This window comes from Pseudophryne corroboree, chromosome 4 (assembly GCF_028390025.1).
Source record: "Pseudophryne corroboree isolate aPseCor3 chromosome 4, aPseCor3.hap2, whole genome shotgun sequence".
Classification (NCBI taxonomy): Eukaryota; Metazoa; Chordata; class Amphibia; order Anura; family Myobatrachidae; genus Pseudophryne; species Pseudophryne corroboree.
The window spans coordinates 554123946-554150902 of NC_086447.1; the positions used below are offsets into that span (position 1 = coordinate 554123946).

Genomic DNA, 26957 nt, shown 5'->3' on the forward strand with positions numbered 1-26957 from the left:
TGGGGTAGCGGCGTGTGACAGTCGGCTGCTGGCCCGCATTGTGCCTGTGATTACTGTGTGCGGCAGCGGCGTGTCCGCCTCTCAGAGCGGGGATTATGCCGGAAAAGGCGCCTGTCCTTTTGGCGCTGCCCCTCCTCTCCTCCCCGCTGTTGCCCTGCACTCCGTGCACCGCTGCCACTGCTGGTGCTGCCCAGGGACAGGGCGCCTGCGCAGGGCGCCAGATTTGGCGGGAGGGGGGAGTGTCCCATGGGCTTTTGTTTGAGGGACTCTCTCCCCGTGCTGTGTTTACAGTGAGCCGTGTTTCATCTCTCAGGCTGCCACCCCCTCCCCTGTCCCTCCCCGCCGGCTCCCCTCCCTCTGCGGCTCCTCCTGAGAAACTTCTCTCATAGCGCTACACATCCACTAGTTGCTGCTGCTGCCATCACCTCCGCCGCCAGTCCCAGTGCAGCACAGTGCCCGCTGCTGCTGCTGCCGCCGCTGTGAGGATGATGCCCAGGAGACCGAGAAACAGGTAATAACCTTGCAGTGTGCCGGCGCTGGCTGCCGCTACTCCGCTGTGCCGGTGATGTCGGGATGATGGGGACCCAGCTGCCCGGAGGATGCAGGATGCAGTGTCATCTAGCGGAGTCACCTTGCCCCGTCCCAGTGTGGAAGCTGCTGTTGGGCGGAGGGTGCCCTCAGTGCACGGTGCTCGCTGCCATGCCCCCTGCTGCTGCTGCGGGCACTATGCTGTGTGGCATATGGCAGGTGGGGGTGTGAGTGACAGGCGTACTGTATGGCTGCAGGTGCAGTGAGGGTGCAAGGGGCAGGTGACGGCCAGCCCTGACACCTGCTACACGGCGCCCCCACACTTTACATGCACCATATATACACACACCCCAACAGCCGGTGACCCGCTCCTGGAGGCCGGCAGCTATATGACCGGAGCCGGCACATCAGTGTGGGGGGCGCTGGGTGGGCACATGATTGATACCCCAGGAGGCGGTGCTGAGGACAGGCCACCGTATACTCACCCACAGGTCTCACCCAGACCCAGGCATGGGATCTCGCCAGGGGTGCCCGTGCTGCAGCCGCACACGTGGGGGCACAGACTCCGCTTTTCCTTTCACTTCGGGCACCTGCTGCGCTTTTGCCAATGGGAATGTCCTCTCCCGAGTGGCAGCATGTGCCCGGGGCCGCGGCACTAGCAGTGCCCTGTTCGCACAGCTGCTGCAGTGCGGGGTAACTGTGGCTACAGCACCGATTAGCGCACTGCTGGCACATGAGAGGCAACTTTGCAGTACGATTGGGGGTACACGCTCCCTCCCCCATTGTATGAGTGAAAGCTGCCCTGCCTAGCCCTGACCAGTGGCTGCAGGGGGGGTCTCCCATTAGTTGCCCCCTCCCGTGTGCCCGGGTCCATACACGCAAAGGCAGGTGAGTGTATGCTCAGGGTGAGGGCAGGAGCTGGGCATGCAGAGCAGCACATGGGGATAACATCCAGAGGGCATGCACAGCGGCACATTACGCATGCAGGAACAGCTATCACATGTCTGGGAAAATAAACAGAAAGGGATGTGTCAGAGTTAGCGGCGATGTCAGGCTGCTGCTGCTGCAGGTAGAGGAGGATGAGCTGGATGTGGGTGATGTGAGGACAGCACAGATGTGTGACTATTATCGCAGCACAGAACCCTGATGCAGGAACTCTCACTGCACTATACACAGCGAAGGAGCTGACAGTTTATTTTCGTTTCTACCCCTTATGTGGCATGTTCAGCACCTAATGCTCCTCACTTCCACCTTGCATGAGGCATTTACACCTGCTTGTACTCTCTTATGTTCTTAGCCCTGTGGCAACTACTTTGTTGTTGGAAAGGGAAATATCCGAAAACTGTCACATGCATGTGTGTTTGCATGTGAATAGATATGTTCTTGGATTCATCTTTATTTTAAACAGTCTTAAAATATAACTAATCTACAGATACTGCATATTAATCATTTTGCATCCTCCACTGTTTAAGGTGTCAAATCAGTGTGGTTTTGACACTGCCTCAGTAACCTTATCATAACAGTTATGTCACAGTAACCAGAAAGTCTGTAAGAAATCTACATGGATTAAGATTTTGTTGGTAAAGAGTGAGATTTTATATATATATATATATATATATATATATATATATATATATATATATATATATATTATACCTATATCTATCTATACACCTATTAAAGTTTTTCAAGATAATATGCAGGCTAGAACCAATAGCGTCCAGCATGTAGGGGTTAACTACTCCTATAGCGGCTCTTAACTATCGAGCAAGTGTGTGTGACTTGGCCTGTTTGTAAAAGCGGCAAAAAAAAAAAAAACAGCCCCCACCCATCTGCCCATCTATCTTCCCCTTTACCTCTTAGACCATTGCATAACTGAGTTCCTTTCAAAGTTATAACTTACTGCTTACCTTACTCTAACCACACACTCTTCTGATGAAACTGGTCAAATTCTTTAACCCCCTCCCCTCTCTTATTATCGTAGTAATGTACATGTGATGACACAAAAGTAAATATCAAGCGGCTTCCAACTGTCTTTGGTCTGCCTCTTATTTTTTTGCTTTCTTACTAAGCTTCAAATACTTGCTCTATCAAGGCAGATGATCTCTCTTTCATCAGGCAGTTTCATTTAACATCATCTTTTTTCCATACTGGGACATCTGGTGTAAAACACTGTTTTTTACGCCAAGATAAATGCTTTGTTAGGGTACATATGAAAACCTGAAATGAGTGTCCTGTTTGAGAATATACCCCATTTCATTAATGAAACATACCAGAACTAGATTATAGTGCTAATGCAACCTAACCATTTCATCTTCTTTTAGTGGTCCTCTTTTTATTTTATTTAAAAATAGTGATTGTGCGAACACTGACATTTTCCTTTCACTTAAAATGTTCATTACGGGGAAATCCCTTAGTCATAAATTAGGCTGACATAGTAATTCTAAAACAGCACAACGTATTTTGGATGGAGACTTAAATAGCATTGGCAAGGTGCTAAATAAGAGTGTCTCTGCTAAAGTAAAACTGCATTGCCTGATTTTGAACAGGGTATTATTGACTTTTTCTTTGGTAGCTCTGAAGTTCTCTTGTAAAACTGCTCTTGTCTGCTTGACCATGAACTGCGGGTGTGTTGGTAATTGTGTTTGTATACAAAACAATGTGATAGCTGTGACGTTTGGCCAAATTCACTTTAGTAAAGCAGTCTTGTACATTAGTGATGTTGCTCTTGTTTATGTCAGCCAGCAATCATTTTAAAACAATAAATACTTTCTTCTCTTTAACTAATATTAAACTATTTATGCATATTTATTATTATTATTATTATTATTATTATTAATATTATTATTAATTTGCCAGATCATGCTTACCATCTGTTTATTTTATATTTTGAAGCATATTTCCTTAGAATGCAATGGTGTTGTTTAGCTTTATGTACATAGATTTTCTCTTGACATAATGTGTTACTAAGTTGTACACAGCATAGATGTATACCACAACAGAAGGTCAGGGCATAAGCTCCTTCCTTCATTCTGATGAGTCTAGAGAAAGTGAAGACAAAGGTTTGGGTTGCCTCCAGATATACACAAATGTTTTATTTCATAAAGCACATAAAGAATCTTAGGTCCTGCTTGTGTAAATGACACACAATATCAGGTTCTTTTACTATCCTCAGACATTCAGGTTTATTTTGACTTTATTGGTGGAAAGATTGCCAAATGTGCAATTTGCCACTCATCTGACAGCAGAAGCAGGTCTGAACATGCAGAGCAATGAACAGTCTGCCAGGACCTTTGTCTTGTATCTGTGGATACCAAAAACAGTAGAACCTGTTCAGAGTATCACAGTGCAGTGGAGCAGCGAGAAAAATCAAGTTGTGCATGATTTCCAGATTTTTAGGGAGATCTGTGTCCTTTTCTGTCTACTTGTCATTTTGTAACAGGGAAATTTGAACATCTACAGTGACCACTTTTACTTATGTCATGTTTGTTTCTGTCTGCAGCATATATAGTTCAGATGAAGAAGATGATGACATAGAAATGTATGAGCATGATTACGATGGTCTTTTCTCCAAAGGAAAACGGCACTTGGGCAAAACTCGATGGACGCGGGAAGAGGTATGTGTGTTGCTGCATGACTGGTGATCCCACCTCTAACACACTTGCGCACGCTTACCGTTTCCTTTGTGATATGTTTTGTCCACTATTCATTTGTCAGGGAATATAACCTCATTCAGTATCACCCTGGTATTCAGGTTCTAGGTTGTTGTAATGTGGTTGCTTAGAGAATGAAAGGGAGTGACCATTTTCTCAATGTCAAGTGGCAGGTAGCCATTTGTACTATGTATGTGATGTAACAGGATCTTTAAATCTGTAAGACTAACATCGATTACAGTTATTTTAAATTCAGAAATTACAACCTCTGTTGTATTTCAATTGGTGTTATCAGTTACTCCATTGATATGCAGCCTTTCTATAGTACTTTAAATACAGATAGTGCAAGACTTTCTCTATTTTTTTTAGATTTAATTACAATCCATGAAGAATATTTAGGTTATAGAGACAGGTCTTGCATATAATTGACTGACTAATTTTATTTGTCACTGTTGCACTTAGTGTAGCTAATATACAATTGAAATTCCTTTGACATATTTTAGAAAACATTAGAACATGCTGCAAGACCTTTTCTAGAACTAGTGAATTTCAGTAAACTTGCCAAAAAAACATAGATGGGTACTATCATTATTGGCAATACTTCATCTGGAAGTTGACCTTCGACAAAGCCCTAAGATTATAGATGCCATGTAAAAACACGTCTCTGTCAGAATGTTGTTTTATATTATGTTTTTCTTGTGTTCTAGGATGAAAAACTTAAAAAACTAGTGGAACAGAATGGCACAGAAGACTGGAAAGTTGTAGCTAGTTTCCTTCCTGTAAGTCTTTTAACTATTTGTGTGGACATCATGTCATTCTGATCTTTACAAATCCTAATGGATCTCAAGTGTGCCATAAAGTATATATGTTCATTATACATTTGTTCTTTACGTGATACTTAATTGCATTAAATTATATGCTATTGCTTTGAAATGTCATTGAAATGTTAGCAACACATTTTTACAAGTATTATTTTATTATTTTTTTAAATACTTTATAGACTGCCAGTCCCACTGTTTCCAGTGATCTTTGCGGGATCTAATACTGAATATTGCTGATATTTTGAACGATTTGCCTGATTCCGACAGATCAGAACAACAAAATGTCCAAATCGTCCAGTGTGTATGCACTATGTCGCTGACGATGCGCGCTCCTTCCGACTTGGGATGTTGTTAACAAGGACCATGCTGCTGAATGCAGCATGGCCGTCGCTCTGTCACTGCCGGCATCGCCAAGTGTGTATGCACTTGCCGATGCAGGCTCCCCCGCCGGGTGCCGTCGCTGCTGATGTCGCTGGGTACACACATTGTATAGTGTGTACCCAGTTTTACAGGTGTCATACAATTGATTTCAATAGACAGCAGCTGTAGCAATGACACCTGTTGGCTAAACGAATGTACTGCTCTTTAAAAAATAAAATAAAACAGACATATACAGATTAGAAGAAACACTATGAAAAACACAGGCTTCATTTTCTATTAAGATAAATAACACAATTTTATTAACTTAAAGTAAAATATAAAAAAACAAATTGGACTAAATGCTTTTGTTTTCTCTTTCCTCCTGAAAAAAATTAAGAACCGAACAGATGTTCAGTGCCAACATCGATGGCAGAAAGTTTTAAACCCTGAACTTATTAAAGGGCCATGGACTAAAGAAGAAGATCAGCGGGTAAGCTCTCAAGTCTGTTTTATTCCTCTGTATAGAGTTATCTAATAAGCCCACCACACTTTATATCTTTTCTATTACTGATATGCCTGTTTTTAATAATTCCCAACTAATATGTCTGTTGTAATGTGCTAAAACATGGTAAAACAATAAATGTTATGTTGGATCATGTAGAGCATAAAGTAATCTCAAGGCTGATTGCATCTTAGATCTAATTCTGCTTAGATATGCGCATATATTTATGATATCGTTTTGAAGCATTTGCTAGATACAAGTATTTTAGACCAAAAGAAATGCAATAATATTTGTAAAACAGATTTCATGTTCCATATATTTTTTAAGGTGATAGAATTAGTGCAGAAATATGGCCCCAAACGTTGGTCTGTGATTGCCAAGCACTTGAAAGGGAGAATCGGTAAGCAGTGCAGAGAGAGGTGGCACAATCATCTCAATCCAGAAGTGAAGAAGACCTCTTGGACTGAGGAAGAGGATAGAATCATTTATGATGCTCACAAACGCCTGGGCAATAGATGGGCAGAAATCGCAAAGCTTCTTCCTGGGAGGTAATGTAACAGATATCACATTGAACATTGTTTTCATTAAATGGGGATTAACTTCTCAGAAGTTTATTACAATTTTTATTTTATGAGTCCAGTGTTTTTATAATGTTGGTTACCCTTCCATATTTATAGGTCCTCTGCATATAAAAATTGTTCCAGGTCTTTCATGTAACGTTTCATTAGATTTTATTGATGTAAACCTAAACCACTGGAATTCAATAAAATGTATTATTTCTTTAAAACATTTGCAGGTTTCCTGTACAGCATGCTTTAGAGTATTCATACACTCCTTTTAGTACATGACCTACACAGAATACTTGTGAGGTATTAATACCTGATGCTGGGTACACGCTTGGCTATATATCGTCCATTCGAGTGAACGGACGATGTATCGGTAGTGGCTCGGCAGATGTATACACCTAATATCTCTGTGAATTACGTCGTTCAGACATATCGCATCGTCCCTGCAGCACAGCCGATGCCCGATATATTTGCAGATATATCGACCTATCTAGCTGTTTGTATGGACCACCTGTACACTGGCTGCAAGGACTGATGTCAAAGCTGGACGTCAGGACAACAAATAGAAGGATTGATCGCTAAGTGAATATGCTTACCTGAATTGGTCAGCAGATATTTATTTATTAACAGTTCCTAATATAGCGCAGCCCTGATCGCAAGCTTACAATCTATACTGAAATATGCATTGATACACAAGGATAGGTGTTATCTATTGCATAATGATCCTCTAGAGTGCAAAGCTCCTTGGTGGGCTGTATGATGTGGTCACACAGCAATGTTGGCTAGGGGTCAGGAGGATGTGAAAGTGAAGAGAGAGATATTATGTGAGGATATGTGTGGACTGTGCAGTGGGGATGTAATTGGATAGGAAAGTTTATGAAGGTTCTGTGGGCGGTTCCAGAATATGATAAGCTTGTACGTAGAGTAAGTGTGTATCCAACTTAACACTCAGGCCTACAAGGAGTGTATTCCAGTAAAACCCACACTCTTAGTAGAGTTAAACAATAGAGGTTGAGTATCCCTTATCCAAAATGCTTGGGACTAGAAGTATTTTGGATATTGTATTTTTCCGTATTTTGGAATAATTGCATACCATAATGAGATATCATGACGATGGGACCTAAGTTTAAGCACAGAATGCATTTATGTTTCATATACACCTTATACACACAGCCAGAAGGTCATTTAATACAATATTTTTAATTACTTTGTGTATTAAACAAAGTTTGTGTACATTGAGCCATCAGAACACAAAGGTTTCACTATCTCACTCTCACAAAAATTCCGTATTTCGGAATATTTGGATATGGGATACTCAACCTGTATATATCTCAGATAAATATGCATATGGAGAGTACTTCATGTCTTAAGTCCTGATTTACACATATCTCTTTGTTAAGCGTTTCTACTATTTGCATTGTTCCATGCAGGACGGATAATGCTATTAAGAACCACTGGAATTCTACTATGCGTCGCAAGGTCGAACAGGAAGGTTATCTGCAGGAATCATCCAAAACCAACCAGCCTTCTTTAGCAACAATCTTCCCAAAAAGCAACCACTTGTTGGGCTTCACCACTCAAACCCCACATTCCACACAAGTGTCTCAAAGTGGCCATGCAGTGAACAACTTCTCTTACTACCATTTGGCTGAGCCACAGAATGTAAGCTTCATAAAATACAAATTAATATACTTCCTAAAATTAATTCCAAACAGGCTTTGCTACATAGAAATTTCTGTTTGAAACGTTTTGAAGGCTTGCTTAGGTTTATGCATCTTTCTTGCTTTTATATGTTTCTTGCACTTTCAAAAACACAACAAATAGCTGTGCTTACAAGTTACTTTGACCCCTGGATGTAAATTTTGCCTAGTTTTTAAAACCTACTTGGACTCCTTCCAGTTGCAGACTAATTTAGTAAGGGTAATATCCCTCCATAGCCAACCAATAAACAAATAAAGTTATACAATTTTTTATTTTTAAATAATTACTTTGGTTTCACCTTACTGATTTGGCATTTGGATACAAAAATAATTTCTGAAACCTGAAGTAAACTTGCCCTTTTAGTGAATGACAGACAGGTACATATGCTCTCTGGAAACAATATTCTGACTATATTCCACAGGGTGGATCAGATAGGTCATGTTGTAACATGGATAACATCACTTAACCCTTCCATTTCCAAAATACACTACACTGAAAGGGTTTCTTTTTGTTATAGTGGTAAAGCAGTATAAGTATTTCTTTATCATTTTAATACTGCACTAGATCCCAAATGATTTTCTTTTACAGTTGATATTTGATCATTTATTTCATTTATAAGTCATGATAGATTTTTTTTCCTCTTTGCTTAATGGTAGTATCTTCATAGTACCACTATGACTGTCTATAAAATAGATGTTGGTTAGTGAAATAGGTTCTTAAAAGGCCAAGCAATTAAAATCCTGCTCAGATTAAATTTTTTGGTGACCGCAAAATCACAAAGTTCTTTTAAGTACATGACCAAATCCCACCTTGTTTGAATATGTGGAAAATAATGCAAATATTCATGCTAACATTTTAGTCATAATACAGTCAAACTTTTACCTTATTATTAACTTATTTGGCATTTGTGTCATTTCCAGTGTTTTAGTAACAATAGCTCATGTTTACTGTTTATCGTAATGGTGGTTACACACTAGGCGACGTGCTCTGCGAGCAACTTTGCCTAGTGTTTCCCTGGCCAGGGCGGTCGGCGGCAGGGCGTTCACACTGAGCGATATGATGACCATATCGCTCAGTGACGTTACACAGCGGCCGGGCGGTGCAGGCAGCTCTTGGATGACAGTCCAAACTGAGCTGCATGCGACGGCGAGGGTCGTTAACGACCCGCAGGGCCGCGCATCGCTTGTCGGCGGCAGCATACACACTTGACGAGAAAGGGAACGGTATCGCTCAGGCATGGCATAGTCCCAAACAAGCAAACAGCAAGTAATAAAATAGTGGTTGCTTGTTTGGGTCTATGCTGTCTAAATTGTCTGCAGTGACAACACGACTGAAAGTTGTTATGTAAAATATATTATTTGTGTTATCTAGTATTAATTACTATTTTTAATTATATTTACAGGCACCTTATCCTGTTGCACTGCATGTAAATATTGTCAATGTCCCCCAACCAGCAACGGCTGTTGTTCAGGTACTTTTCTTACAATTAACTTAGTATGTATTTAATATCATACATGACAACATATTAGTGTTTATGTGCACATATTTTTTACATGTTTTTGAAGTAGTAGAACCCTTGGAATAGACCATGCTATTTTATGGATGTATTTAGGACCTCCTTACAAGAGGTAATTCATTATGTTGATGACAGCACACATACAGCGGAGAGAAAAGCCAGGAAAGAGGAAGCAATGACTAAGCGAGAATAGTGGACTCATTGCCAGTGTGTGTTTTGTTATCGCAGTCTTTAGATCTGGATATACATTGTTTTTCTATTATAAATGCATTGGCCACATTTAAGCCTTTAAGTAATAATGTACCAGTTTAAGGTGTTGCAGCATGGCATGTACAATTGATTTTTTTTATTTAAAAAAATTGTCCTATGTTCCCCAGAGGCACTATAATGATGAAGATCCAGAAAAGGAAAAGAGGATAAAAGAACTAGAATTACTTCTTATGTCAACAGAGAATGAACTAAAGGGACATCCAGCAATACCAGTAAGATGTGTGTGTGCGTGTACATGTGGTAGGGAATATCGATTGTAAGCTCCACTGGGGCAGGGACTGATGTGAATGGGCAAATATTCTCTTGTCAAGCGCTACGGAATATGTGTGCGCTATATAAATAACTGGTAGTAATAAATAATATTAATATAATTATATATTATTAAAGGACCAGTAAAAGTAAATTTAAATTATTTTTGTTTAAATCCTTTCCCTTAGCGTTTTACTCTGTTGCTTGAGTTTTTCCACTGGTAAATACAGTAGCTAAACAAACAAGATTTATTTTTATTATTATTCTCTAATCTGTGTTTACACGTTTCTCATGGAACATTTAAAATTATCTGCCACCTTGTCGTATCACATCCAGTGGAAATGTCTTAAGATGGCCAACAGGCAGATCATGAATCTAGACCTGAAGGTTGAGCTATAGGATTATTGTTCATTTTGACCACTCATGTTGGTAGAGAAATCGGATGAGATTCAGACCTAGCTTCAGGTTCATTTCTGACCATATTTCTGCTCTTGGTGCAGTGGGAAAATGACATCATTTACTGCCATACCCTATAATGTCCCTCTCAAATCTCAAGAAGAATCTTAGCAGGGATCGCTCTTGTTTACAGCCCTTGTGCCCAGCTATAGCTGGCCTGTTGTCCTACAGTATATAGCTGCTTGCATGGGTAATTTTACTTCTACATAACAGAATCCCACTGGTCCTGAATGCTACCACTAGAGCTGTGTTTACTTATTTACACACAGTACAGGACACCATGAAATGCATCATGTGGTCTGCATCTTAAATACAACTTTTGTTCTTCATAACAAGTGTGTGAAAAAGACAATTTCTTATCAATACCCTTTATTTGATATAATATATGTTACTCATATTAAAAATTGTAGATATACTTACATTACAAGTATTTGTTCTGGTTAAATTGCAAATAGATAATGCAAAATAGTAAATTTAAGCAATGTTCTAAAACGTAAAAATGAATTAATTGCATAGGGCAAGCATAATATTCAGATGTAAGGTGTTGGTGATTACCGAGCATATTAAGTGAATTAGTATTTAAACTTCCTGATTGTTTTTACACACAAACAATGACCTTGCCACTTGAGGAGATCTGCAATATGAAATAGTAATATTGCAAGATGACACAACACACACATTTCAAGCAGGGTACTACATTAATGAAAGGAAACATCTTGACAACTGTTTCAGAAGTGTAAGTTTTTCAGATGATGCAACAGCTTTTATCTGGCCCCTAGCTGTGTGTGAGACACCTTGAGCAATTTCATTCTAAGTTCCTTCTTTTTAACTTTTTTTAATTTTCAGATTTTTTACGTTTTCACCTTCTGTCTCACAGAACCATGCAGAAGCCTATCCTGTATGGCACAGTACAACAATTGCTGACAACTCTAGACCCCATGGGGACAGTGCTCCAGTGTCCTGCCTGGGTGAGCCCCATATGTCTACACCTTCCCCACCAGCAGACCATGGCTGCCTTCCCGAAGAAAGTGCTTCTCCTGCCAGGTGCTTTGGGGTCAACTTATTAATACAGATGAAAAACATGCCTGAATACTCGGAAACACTTCAGCTTATAGATTCTGTAAGTAGTACTGGAATTCGTGTAGGTAAAGACATAATTTATGTTTATACGTGGCGTTAGAAGACAGAACTCATTTGTCCCAACACTCAGATGAAGAACAAGACCATAGCCTTTAGTTTTTTCTGGCTCACTTAATTTAACAAGAATTATATTTTAGTGTGTTCACACTGACCTAGAGTACATTGGCTGCATGTTGTAAATGGAAGAGGCATGTTCCTTACTTTGCATTCAGAATAACTTTTGTTTTACTAGAACTTCAGTGGGTATGTCTGTGCACATTTCGGCACACTGTAATTAATTTTATTAAATTGCATAAAACGCTTGCCCCTCTTTTTCAAGCTTAACAAGCCTGCATGTTATATTTTTATTAATGCTTCAATTCATGTGCTTCTTTTGTTTTAAGAAAGTATTAATTGCCTGTTCATGTTACTACAAAAACACAGTGCTCTTTTATCCCCCCCCCCCCAAAAAAAAAATGTATTGTACTCATGAAAATGTTGCAGGTACAGAAAATTTGATCATAGTATTAAGGGGCTCAGACATTTAGTCTGTACCGGGCAATTCCCCATTCTGCCGGGCTCGGGGAATTAAAGAAATCCAACATGGATTATCTCGATTCCTTGATTCCAACCCAGAATTGGCAAGTTGGGGATTTTTAACATGTTGAATTTCGGAAAATCCTTGATGGATCAGCAGATCCCATCGGCAGAATGGTGAATCGTGGTGCAGATGTATGGAATGCATTAGATAATCCTTATAGAGCCAAGCGTAATTCTAAAACAAGAACCTGGAGATCCACTGTGTCCTATCACTAAATCTCTGTACGTTTTGGCAAGTTGTAATAGACAAATCTGTGCCTCAAATGTTTTTTTTTTATAGAACTGTTTGAGGTGGCACCTTATATTATGTTAAAATTCCGTGCCTCCTACATTGTTTTCAGGATTCTTCGTCGTGGGGTGAACGCAACAGTTTTGAATCCAATGAGCAAGCAGATTCCTCACCTAGCAAATCTTCCTCAGGCCGAGACTCAGAGCCTCCGGAGGGGATGGGCAGCCTGTGCAGCCCAAGAGATGAACCCAATACAAACTTAAGCAAAAGCATGTTGTATGTGGGTTCGCTCACCTCGCCCAGCTACTCAAATTCCCCAAAATGCACGTTGTCACCGCTGATCGTCCTGTGCAAAAAGAGAGGGCGTCTGAGTTGCTTAGCCAGTGGAGAGAGTGGTCTCTTCAACCTGGCCGACAGTTCTACGCCCAAGCGCTCCCATATCGAGAACCTGCCTTTCTCTCCCTCTCAGGTAGATGAAGACTTCTGCAAAGCTCTCACTAATTCTCAGCAGTCACTAGAGAATTAACAATAAAGAAACTAATTTGTTTGGAAAAAATGACTAATTCCTCTTACACTCGTTGATTTCACACTGTGGTTCAATCACTGTTAAAATTTGAGCTGTGACATTAGTTTACCAGCAATACTAACTGGTGTTTTTGTTTTGCATTCTGGAGGAGGGTTAAGTTACTTGGTAAAGTTGCTGGTGCTTTCCTGACTTGGCTCTTGCATTTCGGTCCTTCAGTGATGGTGTTCTGTAACGCTCTTCTCAATAACTAACTGCTTTATGTTATTCCCATAACACTATAACTCACTTGCTGGCTAGTGTTATTGCTTGTGTGTATTTACAATAATATATTTCTTTTCTCTATGTATAGTACCTCTAACCGCTAAAACCATTAACCAATTTGCCTACTCTTTGCAGTTCTTAAACCCCTCAGCTGCACATGACAGTTTGGATATGGAGCACCCCACTCTCACCTCCACCCCACTATGTGCCTCTCATAAGTCTACCATAACCACACCACTTCACCGGGATCAAACGCCACGACTTCAAAAAGAAAATCATATGTATGTTATTTCTGCTTTCTGGTTTATTCCATGTTCATTACACTTGGTTGCTATTATCACACCCAGGCACCACATACACCTGTATCTGTTGCAGTTAGTAGTGTTCTGTGTTTATGCAAAGAGTTCATTAGTAAAATAATTGCCACTAAAGCGGAGGAGGAAATGTAAATCTAGAAAATTTAGTATGTCGGCATGTTTGACTTTCACCTTCACTGTTGCTTGCAAGAATGCATTTTTTCATTGTTTTGTCATATTAATAGTGAAGTATGTTTCCCAAACAGATGTGTTTCTTTAATTACATAAGACTTATTTGTAAAATGTCATGCTTACTGTATATCAATTTGGAGATTGTGAAGAATGCTAAACCTACATGTTTCCTGTCATTTATAGCCTTAGGACTCCAGCTATGCGAAGATCAATTTTGGATAGCTCTCCAAGAACTCCTACGCCTTTCAAAAATGCTTTAGCAGCTCAGGAATTCAAATACGGGCCACTAAAACTTTTGGTGAGTTAGCAGACAAACTGCATATCTTATCTGCTTATTTGAACAGAAAGAGTAAGTGGTGAATTATGTTTTCTCAGTCAGCATATTCTCTCTCCTGTTCTTTTAGCATCACACCCCCTCACATCTTGCAGAAGACCTTCAAGAAGTCATCAAACAGGAGTCTGACGAGTCTGGCATTGGACCTGAGCTCCATGAGAGTGATGAGCCTCTGTTAAAGAAAATTAAGCAAGAGGTGATTGCACATGTCTCCAGGGGTTTCTGAGTCCTTATAGTCACTGTGGAATAACTGATACCCTAGAATGAAACATCCTTACAGCTGTAAAATAATAAAAACTCCATGAAGTCAAATGTTTAATATGAAGTGTAGATATTTGACACATCAGGGCTATTTGACCTGTGTTTTATGGGCCTCATCTCAGGAAGTGATTCATCATCTGAAACATTTTCTTCCACTGTATTACCTCATATCACTTGTACTGGGCTAATTGTTAGTATAGGATGCAAGTAAAGGCTTTCTCATCACCAGGGCATGATCTGTCATTTTTTTTGTCTGGCAAGAAATAAATTGCCTTTTGTAAAAAAAAGTTATTTTTTATTAAAATGGGTTGAAAAGTTTTTTTTTTTTTATTCAGCATATAACAAATTGTTGTTGAAGTAAGTTTGATAATTTTTCACAATATCTACATAAAATCTGCAAAGTTTACAAAGAAGATTACCTTCCATTTTTAAAATGTTCCCATAATATGCCGTGGAGTTATAATGTAATCTATTAGTATAACAAATTGTACAGAGGAGCTTCCAGTATATTCTGTGTTACAACCACCCATTGGAAGCACCACCATCGCTTTTTTTTTTGTTTTTGTTTTTTTGTCCTTACAGATGAAACTTTCTCCTATGTGTTTTAAGGATTTCCCCCTCCAACTCCACTATTCCCTTTTCATATTACAGATGTACATTTTTTATTTTCTTATCACATTTATTTAGAGTGGGAAGCAGCAGAACGCCCACAGAAGACTACTGGCTGCCCGTTAAGCAACCATCTCCAATAGAGGGATTTTTCATTTGTCCAGAATAGTTTATAAAAATATTTTTTCATTTACTTTCCTGTACACAGAACAAATAATAATAAAAAAAATGTTAAAGTAGTGAGTAAATTTACTAAGCAGTGATTTTCAAAACCCTACATCTTCAGCAACTTGCACCGCTGTATTTAATGGGGCAGTAATAGTAAATACAAAACCAGGCATGTTTTTCTTATTAATATTGCCCCTTGAAAACTGTTGGACAAAATCGCAGAAGACCCGGCCACTTTAAAATATGCTGCTTTGTAAATGTTCTGTTGTGCCTATAAAGATGATGAGTAATGAGAATACTTGTATTTGTGAAAACCACTTGGTTAATTCTCAAAATGCAACGTCAATGTTGTCTAGAAAAAAAAATCTAACTTTTTAGTAGGACAAAAACATTTGCAGGTGTCTCTATGTAGTTTATTTGTATATACAAAATTAATAATGCTTCCACATAATTTATGTATGCGTATTCTTATGATAAATGCAATTGCTAAATGTTAGTCTCGAAAATAATAGTGCAGGGAGTCTATAACATAGCAAATAACAAAAAACAATAGTTTGAAGGGAAGCACATAATAGTTACATATAGTCAAATAGCATAATAGAATATGTTGGGCTATATAAGTGAATGCTAATAAATAATAAAAACTTATTATATAGATATTGGTGTCATTTGTAATTGGATCAGATTTTTAGATTGTGTAGTCCTTGTTACAGAATTAATTGTGAAGGTGACCTATATTGCTGCAAGAACAGAAGATATGCCTACAATAACATGCATATTATCCCAGAATACACCTAATATAAAAAAAACTACAGTTATTAAATGTATTTAATTTATATCTCATTTAAATGTTGTGTTGTATGTAAATTTGGTGACAAAACATATGGTTTGTTCCTACAGGAATACAAATAAGTCACTTACACTGTTTCTATTTCTTCTCATTCTCAGGTGGAGTCTCCAACTTATAAGGTTGGCAACTTCTTCTCTGGCCACTGGGATCATGAAAACCTCACTGCTCAGTTATTCACACAGCAGAATATTCTAGAAGATACTCCAGTAAGTACAGTATGCAACGTAGTGCTATATAGGAAAGAGATAAGCAGCAAATGTAACTAATGGGCACTGACCACCTTCTTTTACATCTTAAATCTAAAGTAATATAAGATTCAGATTAGCTATTTCTTTCTTATTTGTGATATTTCTGTAGAATATTTTAATTAATTAATTTATATAGAGCAGCAAATTTTAGACAGCGCTGTTTGCAGAATTGGTCAAGACTAGTTTCCCTGCATGAAAGCTGTGTGGTTTATTTACAAAAATTTTGATGTGTAAGGTAAAGCTTTTTGTTCTTCAGAAAATAGGACCCACAGGAAGGAAGTTATTTATCCAAAATCACAAGGATCTAATAGTGGATACAACTCATGTCTCCAGCAGTAACCATTCGGCTCCTACTAGAATGGGCCTGACGGTCACTGTCCTAGTATATTCACTAAATCAACTGGTGTTTTGTATAACTGGAAACAACTTTTACAGCAATATTGTTTTATTCATCTGCAACCATTCCGGTCTATATTTTTCAGAATCTACTTACTAGTTCCCTGCTAATGAAACCTATGTCAGATAGAGAAGACCACAGAGTGAAATATTTTACTGTGCCCAGGAATAGAGCATTGACAAGCCCACTACAGGTAATTATTATAAAATCTAGTATAACAGACCAGGCATATACTGGATCACCTCTGTCTCAACCCTAATCCCCCTCCCAAGGTCGCATCCCCTGTCTGCTGTTCCCCACCCACTCAGTAGCAGCTATATTCCGACTCTCTTTTTTTCTCCTGATGCTTCATTCTGACCACCCCACTCCCATAGTTATCCCTACCTCCCGGTCCTCCTGATAAGTCTGTCCCATCATGGGATCCATTTGGATGCATGCTCAGGCTTCTACTGTGTGTGCATTGGGGAAATGGGACGGAACTTTTGAAATTATTATATAGCTCTCTCAAAATCAAACTGTGAGCCAGTAGTAATTTGTACTGTTTTGGTTGTACCCGTCAGGCACTGGGGTATCTGTATACAGCAGTGTACTGGCTGTAAGATTTCTGAGTATATGCTAATTGATGATGTGATATGTGAAAATCAGGTACAATTGGCAGCGCAAGAAGGATATCAGTACTACTTAATCATGTGAGGGCTAATCCATACAATGTTTATACAGCACAGAAAGGAACAAATTAGACTACAATGGAATGGGATCACTCAAGAGCTAAATTGTTAGACTGAATGACATAGCATGAATACCACTCCAAACTCAACGTGAACCAACAAATTGTTTGCTTATGGCCGCATTAGCTCACATCTTGGAAAATGTGAGTGATTCAATGAAAGTGAAAACGTATTGCTTCGTTAACATTGAATGCAGCTATAGTGTTTGCTTTCAATGACCTATTTACTGGCTCCAATCATTTTCTGTACTTAAAAGGCTGGGGGTGGATAGGGAATTAGAGAAAAAATTAGAAACAACTATAGTTGTAACTACCGTCATAATCTGATGTTTACATGTCATTTTCTGACGCTTAGTGGCTAAATAAGATTATTGAGAATATGATACAGAAGTTGTTAGGTGTTATATGAAAACCTTATTGGATTGTAAAATTGAATCCACTGTAAGTTCTAAAACTAGTGCAACCAATCTAGTATATTAAAATGTGGCAGTCAGATATTTACAATTGTTCCCACTCTTATCTAAAACTAGCACTACCTAAACACAGCCCCATGTGGTATGCTATAGCACTGAAATATAAATAAAATATAATTACACCAAAAGCTGAATATTCAGATTTGGGTGTAATTTCCTCAATATCTAAAGCTTTACATATACCGGTGGTTTGGTGATATGTATGTGGTTTAGAATTGTCTTGTGTATACCCCCAACTCCTGTATTTCTCTGACGTCCTAAGTGGATGCTGGGGACTCCGTCAGGACCATGGGGAATAGCGGCTCCGCAGGAGACAGGGCACAAAAGTAAAAGCTTTAGGATCAGGTGGTGTGCACTGGCTCCTCCCCCTATGACCCTCCTCCAAGCCTCAGTTAGGTTTTTGTGCCCGGCCGAGAAGGGTGCAATCTAGGTGGCTCTCCTAAAGAGCTGCTTAGAGTAAAAGTTTTATTAGGTTTTTTATTTTCAGTGAGTCCTGCTGGCAACAGGCTCACTGCAACGAGGGACTTAGGGGAGAAGAAGTGAACTCACCTGCGTGCAGGATGGATTGGCTTCTTAGGCTACTGGACACTAGCTCCAGAGGGACGATCACAGGTACAGCCTGGATGGGTCACCGGAGCCGCGCCGCCGACCCCCTTGCAGATGCTGAAGAGAGAAGAGGTCCAGAAATCGGCGGCTGAAGACTTCTCAGTCTTCATGAGGTAGCGCACAGCACTGCAGCTGTGCGCCATTGCTCTCAGCACACTTCACACCAACGGTCACTGAGGGTGCAGGGCGCTGGGGGGGGCGCCCTGGGCAGCAATGAAAGTACCTATACTGGCTAAAAATACATCACATATAGCCTCTGGGGCTATATGGATGTATTTAACCCCTGCCAGGTTGTCAGAAAAACGGGAGAAGAAGCCCGCCGAAAAGGGGGCGGGGCCTATTCTCCTCAGCACACAGCGCCATTTTCCCTCACAGAACTGCTGGTGGGAAGGCTCCCAGGCTCTCCCCTGCACTGCACTACAGAAACAGGGTTAAAACAGAGAGGGGGGGCACTTATTTGGCGATATGATTATATATTAAGATGCTATAAGGGAAAACACTTATATAAAGGTTGTCCCTGTATAATTATAGCGTTTTGGTGTGTGCTGGAAAACTCTCCCTCTGTCTCCCCAAAGGGCTAGTGGGGTCCTGTCCTCTATCAGAGCATTCCCTGTGTGTGTGCTGTGTGTCGGTACGTGTGTGTCGACATGTATGAGGACGATGTTGGTGAGGAGGCGGAGCAATTGCCTGTAATGGTGATGTCACTCTCTAGGGAGTCGACACCGGAATGGATGGCTTATTTAGGGAATTACGTGATAATGTCAACACGCTGCAAGGTCGGTTGACGACATGAGACGGCCGGCAAACAAAATAGTACCTGTCCAGGCGTCTCAAACACCGTCAGGGGCTTTAAAACGCCCATTTACCTCAGTCGGTCGACACGGACACTGACTCCAGTGTCGACGGTGAAGAAACAAACGTATTTTCCTTTAGGGCCACACGTTACATGTTAAGGGCAATGAAGGAGGTGTTACATATTTCTGATACTACAAGTACCACAAAAAAGGGTATTATGTGGGGTGTGAAAAAACTACCTGTAGTTTTTCCTGAATCAGATAAATTAAATGAAGTGTGTGATGATGCGTGGGTTTCCCCCGATAGAAAATTATTGGCGGTATACCTTTTCCCGCCAGAAGTTAGGGCGCGTTGGGAAACACCCCTTAGGGTGGATAAGGCGCTCACACGCTTATCACAAGTGGCGTTACCGTCTCCAGATACGGCCGCCCTCAAGGAGCCAGCTGATAGGAGGCTGGAAAATATCCTAAAAAGTATATACACACATACTGGTGTTATACTGCGACCAGCGATCGCCTCAGCCTGGATGTGCAGCGCTGGGGTGGCTTGGTCGGATTCCCTGACTGAAAATATTGATACCCTTGACAGGGACAGTATTTTATTGACTATAGAGCATTTAAAGGATGCATTTCTATATATGCGAGATGCACAGAGGGATATTTGCACTCTGGCATCAAGAGTAAGTGCGATGTCCATATCTGCCAGAAGATGTTTATGGACACGACAGTGGTCAGGTGATGCAGATTCCAAACGGCACATGGAAGTATTGCCGTATAAAGGGGAGGAGTTATTTGGGGTCGGTCCATCGGACCTGGTGGCCACGGCAACAGCCTGAAAATCCACCTTTTTTACCCCAAGTCACATCTCAGCAGAAAAAGACACCGTCTTTTCAGCCTCAGTCCTTTCGTCTCCATAAGGGCAAGCGGGCAAAAGGCCAGTCATATCTGCCCAGGGATAGAGGAAAGGGAAGAAGACTGCAGCAGGCAGCCCATTCCCAGGAACAGAAGCCCTCCACCGCTTCTACCAAGTCCTCAGCATGACGCTGGGGCCGTACAAGCGGACTCAGGGGCGGTGGGGGGGTCGTCTCAAGAGTTTCAGCACGCAGTGGGCTCACTCGCAAGTGGACCCCTGGAGCCTACAAGTAGTATCCCAGGGGTACAGATTGGAAATTCGAGACGTCTCCCCCTCGCAGGTTCCTGAAGTCTGCTTTACCAACGTCTCCCTCCGACAGGGAGGCAGTATTGGAAACAATTCACAAGCTGTATTCCCAGCAGGTGATAATCAAAGTACCCCTCCTACAATAAGGAAAGGGGTATTATTCCACACTATATTGTGGTACTGAAGCCAGACGGCTCGGTGGGACCTATTCTAAATCTGAAATATTTGAACACTTACATACAAAGGTTCAAATCAAGATGGAGTCACTCAGAGCAGTGATAGCGAACCAGGAAGAAGGGGACTATATGGTGTCCCTGGACATCAGGGATGCTTACCTCCATGTCCCAAATTTGCCCTTCTCACTAAGGGTACCTCAGGTTCGTGGTACAGAACTGTCACTATCAGTTTCAGACGCTGCCGTTTGGATTGTCCACGGCACCCCGGGTCTTTACCAAGGTAATGGCCGAAATGATGATTCTTCTTCAAAGAAAATGGACGATCTCCTGATAAGGGCAAGGTCCAGAGAACAGTTGGAGGTCGGAGTAGCACTATCTCAAGTAGTTCTACGACAGCACGGGTGGATTCTAAATATTCCAAAATCGCAGCTGTTTCCGACGACACGTCTACTGTTCCTAGGGATGATTCTGGACACAGTCCAGAAAAGGGTGTTTCTCCCGGAGAAGAAAGCCAGGGAGTTATCCGAGCTAGTCAGGAACCTCCTAAAACCAGGAAAAGTGTCAGTGCATCATTGCACAAGGGTCCTGGGAAAAATGGTGGCTTCTTACGAAGCGATTCCATTCGGCAGATTTCACGCAAGAACTTTTCAGTGGGATCTGCTGGAAAAATGGTCCGGATCGCATTTTCAGATGCATCAGCGGATAACCCTGTCTCCAAGGACAAGGGTGTTTCTTCTGCGGTGGCTGCAGAGTGCTCATCTATTAAAGGGCCGCAGATTCGGCATTCAGGACTGGGTCCTGGTGACCACGGATGCCAGCCTGAGAGGCTGGGGAGCAGTCACACAGGGAAAAAATTTCCAGGGAGTGTGATATAGTCTGGAGACTTCTCTCCACAAAAATATACTGGAGCTAAGGGCAATTTACAATGCTCTAAGCTTAGCAAGACCTCTGCTTCAAGGTCAGCCGGTATTGATCCAGTGGGACAACATCACGGCAGTCGCCCACGTAAACAGACAGGGCGGCACAAGAAGCAGGAGGGCAATGGCAGAAACTGCAAGGATTCTTCGCTGGGCGGAAAATCATGTGATAACACTGTCAGCAGTGTTCATATCGGGAGTGGACAACTGGGAAGCAGACTTCCTCAGCAGGCACGACATCCACCCGGGAGAGTGGGGACTTCATCGGGAAGTCTTCCACATGATTGTGAACCGTTGGGAAAGACCAAAGGTGGACATGATGGCGTCCCGCCTGAACAAAAAACTGGACAAGTATTGCGCCAGGTCAAGAGACCCTCAGGCAATAGCTGTGGACGTTCTGGTAACACCGTGGGTGTACCAGTCGGTGTATGTGTTCCCTCCTCTGCTTCTCATACCCAAGGTACTGAGAATTATAAGACGTAGAGGAGTAAGAACTATACTCGTGGCTCCGGATTGGCCAAGAAGGACTTGGTACCCGGAACTTCAAGAAATGCTCACAGAGGACTCATGGCCTCTGCCGCTAAGAAGGGACTTGCTTCAGCAAGTACCATGTCTGTTCCAAGACTTACCGCGGCTGCGTTTGACGGCATGGCGGTGGAACGCCGGATCCTAAGGGAAAAAGGCATTCCGGAAGAGGTCATTCCTACCCTGGTCAAAGCCAGGAAGGAGGTGACCGCACAACATTATCACCACATGTGGCGAAAATATGTTGCGTGGTGTGAGGCCAGGAAGGCCCCACGAAGAAATTTCAACTCGGTCGATTCCTGCATTTCCTGCAAACAGGAGTGTCTATGGGCCTCAAATTGGGGTCCATTAAGGTTCAAATTTCGGCCCTGTCAAACATTGGTTTAAACCGCTCAAATCTGTGGATTTGAAATATCTCACATGGAAAGTGACCATGCTGTTGGCCCTGGCCTCGGCCAGGCGAGTGTCAGAATTGGCGGCTTTGTCTCACAAAGCCCATATCTGATTGTCCATTCGGACAGGGCAGAGCTGCGGACTCGTCCCCAGTTTCTCCCTAAGGTGGTGTCAGCGTTTCACCTGCACCAGCTTATTGTGGTACCTGCGGCTACTAGGGACTTGGAGGACTCCAAGTTGCTAGATGTTGTCAGGGCCCTGAAAATATAGGTTTCCAGGACGGCTGGAGTCAGGAAAACTGACTTGCTGTTATCCTGTAGGCACCCAAAAAACTGGGTGCTCTTGCTTCTAAGCAGACGATTGCTAGTTGGATGTGTAGTACAATTCAGCTTGCACATTCTGTGGCAGGCCTGCCACAGCCAAAATATGTAAATGCCCATTCCACAAGGAAGGTGGGCTCATCTTGGGCGGCTGCCCGAGGGGTCTCGGCTTTACAACTTTGCCGAGCTGCTACTTGGTCAGGCGCACACCCTGGCTGAGGAGGACCTGGAGTTCTCTCATTCGGTGCTGCAGAGTCATCCGCACTCTCCCGCCCGTTTGGGAGCTTTGGTATAATCCCCATGGTCCTGACGGAGTCCCCAGCATCCACTTAGGACGTCAGAGAAAATAAGAATTTACTTACCGATAATTCTATTTCTCGTAGTCCGTAGTGGATGCTGGGCGCCCATCCCAAGTGCGGATTGTCTGCAATACTTGTACATAGTTATTGTTACAAAAATCGGGTTATTATTGTTGTGAGCCATCTTTTCAGAGGCTCCGCTGTTATCATGCTGTTAACTGGGTTCAGATCACAGGTTGTACAGTGTGATTGGTGTGGCTGGTATGAGTCTTACCCGGGATTCAAAATCCTTCCTTATTGTGTACGCTCGTCCGGGCACAGTATCCTAACTGAGGCTTGGAGGAGGGTCATAGGGGGAGGAGCCAGTGCACACCACCTGATCCTAAAGCTTTTACTTTTGTGCCCTGTCTCCTGCGGAGCCGCTATTCCCCATGGTCCTGACGGAGTCCCCAGCATCCACTACGGACTACGAGAAATAGAATTATCGGTAAGTAAATTCTTATTTTTGCTTCAATACACCCAACATGCTGGTGCTTTATCTATTCTGTATACTAGTATTTTATGTAAGAAACAGATGGTAGGACTTATGTGTAGTACATATTTGTAGATTAATAGTTGATATCATCACAGAGTACCAAATTAATTGACAAATATACATGTTCACATGTTGCAGAATTCAAATGTTATTGCTTAGTAATGCCAAGTAAAGATGCAGCCAATGGCCCTCATTCCGAGTTGATCGGTCGCAAGGCGAATTTAGCAGAGTTACACACGCTAAGCCTACGCCTACTGGGAGTGTATCTTAGCTTCTTAAAATTGCGACCGATGTATTCGAAATATTGCGATCACAAACTACTTAGCAGTTTTAGAGTAGCTCCAGACTTACTCTGCCTGTGCGATCAGTTCAGTGCTTGTCGTTCCTGGTTTGACGTCACAAACACACCCAGCGTTCGCCCAACCACTCCCCCGTTTCTCCGGCCACTCCTGCGTTTTTTCCGGAAACGGTAGCGTTTTCAGCCACACGCCCATAAAACGCCGTGTTTCCGCCCAGTAACACCCATTTCCTGTCAATCACATTACGATCGCCGGAGCGATGAAAAAGCCGTGAGTAAAAATACTTTCTTCATAGCAAAGATACTTGGCGCAGTCGCAGTGCGAATATTGCGCATGCGCACTAAGCGGAATTTCACTGCGATGCGATGAAAAATACCGAGCGAACGACTCGGAATGAGGGCCAATGTTCGTAGAAACTTCTGTTTTATTGGTATTGCTATTACATTAGGTGTAAAATACCTAACATAATGCATAACACAAGAGTTTGTTATTTTTAGGTGCACATTTTTGATTATGAAGACCAAATCGAAACCATCTCTATGAAACTAAAAACTTCCTTGCATACTTGTAGACTTAATAATAATAACCTCTCTCCTCTCCCCCCAGCAACTTAACAATACATGGGAAGTAATGTCCTGTGGAAAAACAGAAGAGCAGAAACTGTATACAGAAATGTATCACAAATACATGAAAAATGTATCCACACTTGTCATGTGATGACACAGCGGAAACTGAACTAGCATTATCATTCTAGAAACACTTCAACACAGTTGGAATTTTGTTGAACAATTCCTCTACATGAAGCTTTGGGAATTTTGTTAATTGGGAGAATTTTGTTGTGGTACAACAGTTGGGAGAAGCACCAAGTGCATTTTGTTCTAGTCACTGAGCATATTGTTGGATTTTCATCCAGCCAAAGAATTTACTGGGGGATGGATATTTCCACACTTAAAAAGTGACAATTCTGCCTATATATTTAGGTGTTGCATTGTAATTTAGTTTTCACAAAATGAACCTGTTGTTAAGAACAAGCAAACTTATTACCAGTATTGTTGTTTATATATTTTTGGCATATTACCAAGAGGAACTCTACCAGTTTTTGGTTAATTGCCATTAGACAAAATGCATTGATACACAACAGTACCAAGCATTACTACAATTCAATATTTATAACAGACACAAATGGGAATCAATATTGTGAATACTCAAACTTGTAAAACAATTTTCAAATTTTTTTTTTTTAAACATATCAGTGTGCGTGCTAATTTTATTTTTTACATTTTTTTATATAAAATTAGCTTGCTTTAAATGGCTACTGACTGAAAATATTTTTAATAAAAAAAAAGAAATTATATTTTTATTCACTAATTTAATTTTTTATGAATAAATTGCCAAGAATTTGTTTGGGTTTTTGTATATTTTTTATTTACCCCCGATCCCTGCTGCTATAACTGTAGCATGTAGACATGCTGGCATTGTGAAAACATAATTGGAATATGTATAAAAAGACCACTATGTTGATATCTGCTTAATTGTGCACTAGCATTTCATAACATTTTTGTACTTTTTAAAGAACCATTTTATACATTTTCTAGAAATAAAAAAATACTGGGAGACTGTTTTGAAAATTGCACCTTCAGTTGTTTGGGAGAAGACTGCATTTATGTATTCATGTTTTTATTTCTTTTGTCTGTTTCACCTGAGTTCTATTTTGAGTCCTCACTTTCTGACCGAATGTTCTGTTGTTTTGTATAGTTACTGCCTTTTGTCTGGACGTGATGAGAAAAGTTTGTATAATTTGAATCTGCTGCCTTAAAGGATTTAGTGCAGCATCTCTGCACTTATTTTATACTGCCTTTGTAAAAAAAAATACATGAAAATAAAATAAAGAGTGTTTTCTAAAAAAATACATATTGTTTTGTTTTTAAAAAAAATATTGAAGAAACAAAGGAGGAGGTGGTATTATGTAATATTTTATTTGTGCATATCTGGCAAAATATTGTGGAATGGAGTTAGTAGGATGCGTGCTCGAAGTTCAACTTATAGCTTAAAGACAGCTAGAAAAAAATGTCAGCTAGGTCCAGTAATAGTATTTAGAAAAGGAATTAAAAGTTAGTGTGGATTAGATTTCTAGCTGTAGTTAAGGAGTAAACCTAGAAGCTTAGAATTTGATGGCAGATAAAAACCACTTGGCCCATCAAGTCTGCCTCTTTCTTACCTTTTTGTAACCTCAACCCTATTGGACCCTTAGTTCTTTGTAAGGATATTCTTATGTCTTAGCCTCTACCACCTCTGATGGAAGGCTATTCCACCTCTCCATTATCCTTTCTGTATAGTAATTCTTACATCTTTTGAAACCTTTGAAATCCATAAATTGCTTAGTAAATTCTATGATAGGTCAATCTGAAGCTTAGACCTTAAATTAAAGCTTTATAAAGTGTAGCATGTCCAGATTTTCTTTTTCATCCACTAGGGGTCACTGGAGTACTCTTGGGATATGGACGGCGTAGCAGAAACAAAGGCACTGAATATTTAAATTTAGAACTCTCCACCCCTCCATATCCCAGAGTACCTCAGTGTACGACCTCAGTGTTTTTTCCGTGCTCACAGCAAGAACAAGGCTTGTGGGGACTTCCCACACTTGGTGGAAGATTTTTATTAATTTTTACTTTTTACTACATCCCTTCCCAGTTTCTTGAAAAACATGGGTCCGGGATAGTGCCGCTGCATGGGCAGCGCATGGCGTGTTGGTCCTCACAAAGAGCACCCTCACAGCCACAGGCAGCCCACTGTCTGCAACAGCTGAACGGAGCTTACAGAAAGAAGCCCCGTTACAGCCATGAAAAAGTGATCAACAGCTGGACGGAGCTTACAGATAGAAGCCCCGTCGCAGCTATGACCGGAGAGCTCTGAGCTTAGAAGCCCGTCGCAGACCTCCTACAAAAGGTATGCTGGGGAAACGGGGCGGTCAGCGCAGGCGGCCGCCCCGCTGTGTGGGGTCCGTTGGGTGCGCCGCTCACTA

The 26957-nt window shown here is 41.2% G+C and overlaps 1 protein-coding gene across 2 annotated transcripts; it reads left to right on the top strand.

Annotated features, from left to right (window-relative positions):
* The first annotated feature begins 212 nt into the window (after positions 1 to 212).
* Positions 213 to 25844, top strand: MYB (MYB proto-oncogene, transcription factor). 2 transcript variants are annotated; one of them, XM_063917374.1, is made up of 16 exons: positions 213 to 511; positions 4031 to 4145; positions 4889 to 4960; positions 5760 to 5852; positions 6192 to 6412; positions 7861 to 8092; positions 9534 to 9602; positions 10025 to 10129; positions 11500 to 11742; positions 12683 to 13039; positions 13493 to 13638; positions 14029 to 14143; positions 14250 to 14375; positions 16166 to 16273; positions 16798 to 16905; positions 24542 to 25844. In XM_063917374.1, exons 1-16 carry the CDS (start codon positions 486 to 488, stop codon positions 24650 to 24652), a joined length of 2247 nt encoding a protein of 748 aa, XP_063773444.1. In that variant the 5' UTR covers positions 213 to 485; the 3' UTR covers positions 24653 to 25844. The 2 variants fall into 2 exon arrangements, with proteins under 2 accessions (XP_063773444.1, XP_063773445.1); XM_063917375.1 differs by lacking the exon at positions 12683 to 13039 and having other exon boundaries at positions 216 to 511.
* The last annotated feature ends 1113 nt before the right edge of the window (positions 25845 to 26957 follow it).

What these genes read in the sequence shown, in the direction of transcription:
- MYB (XM_063917374.1), top strand. Translation starts at nt 486, where the DNA reads ATGATGCCCAGGAGACCGAGAAACAG. An exon ending in CCCAGGAGACCGAGAAACAG is followed by an intron (nt 512 to 4,030) that starts GTAATAACCTTG and finishes TTCTGTCTGCAG; the next exon opens with CATATATAGTTCAGATGAAG. An exon ending in CTCGATGGACGCGGGAAGAG is followed by an intron (nt 4,146 to 4,888) that starts GTATGTGTGTTG and finishes CTTGTGTTCTAG; the next exon opens with GATGAAAAACTTAAAAAACT.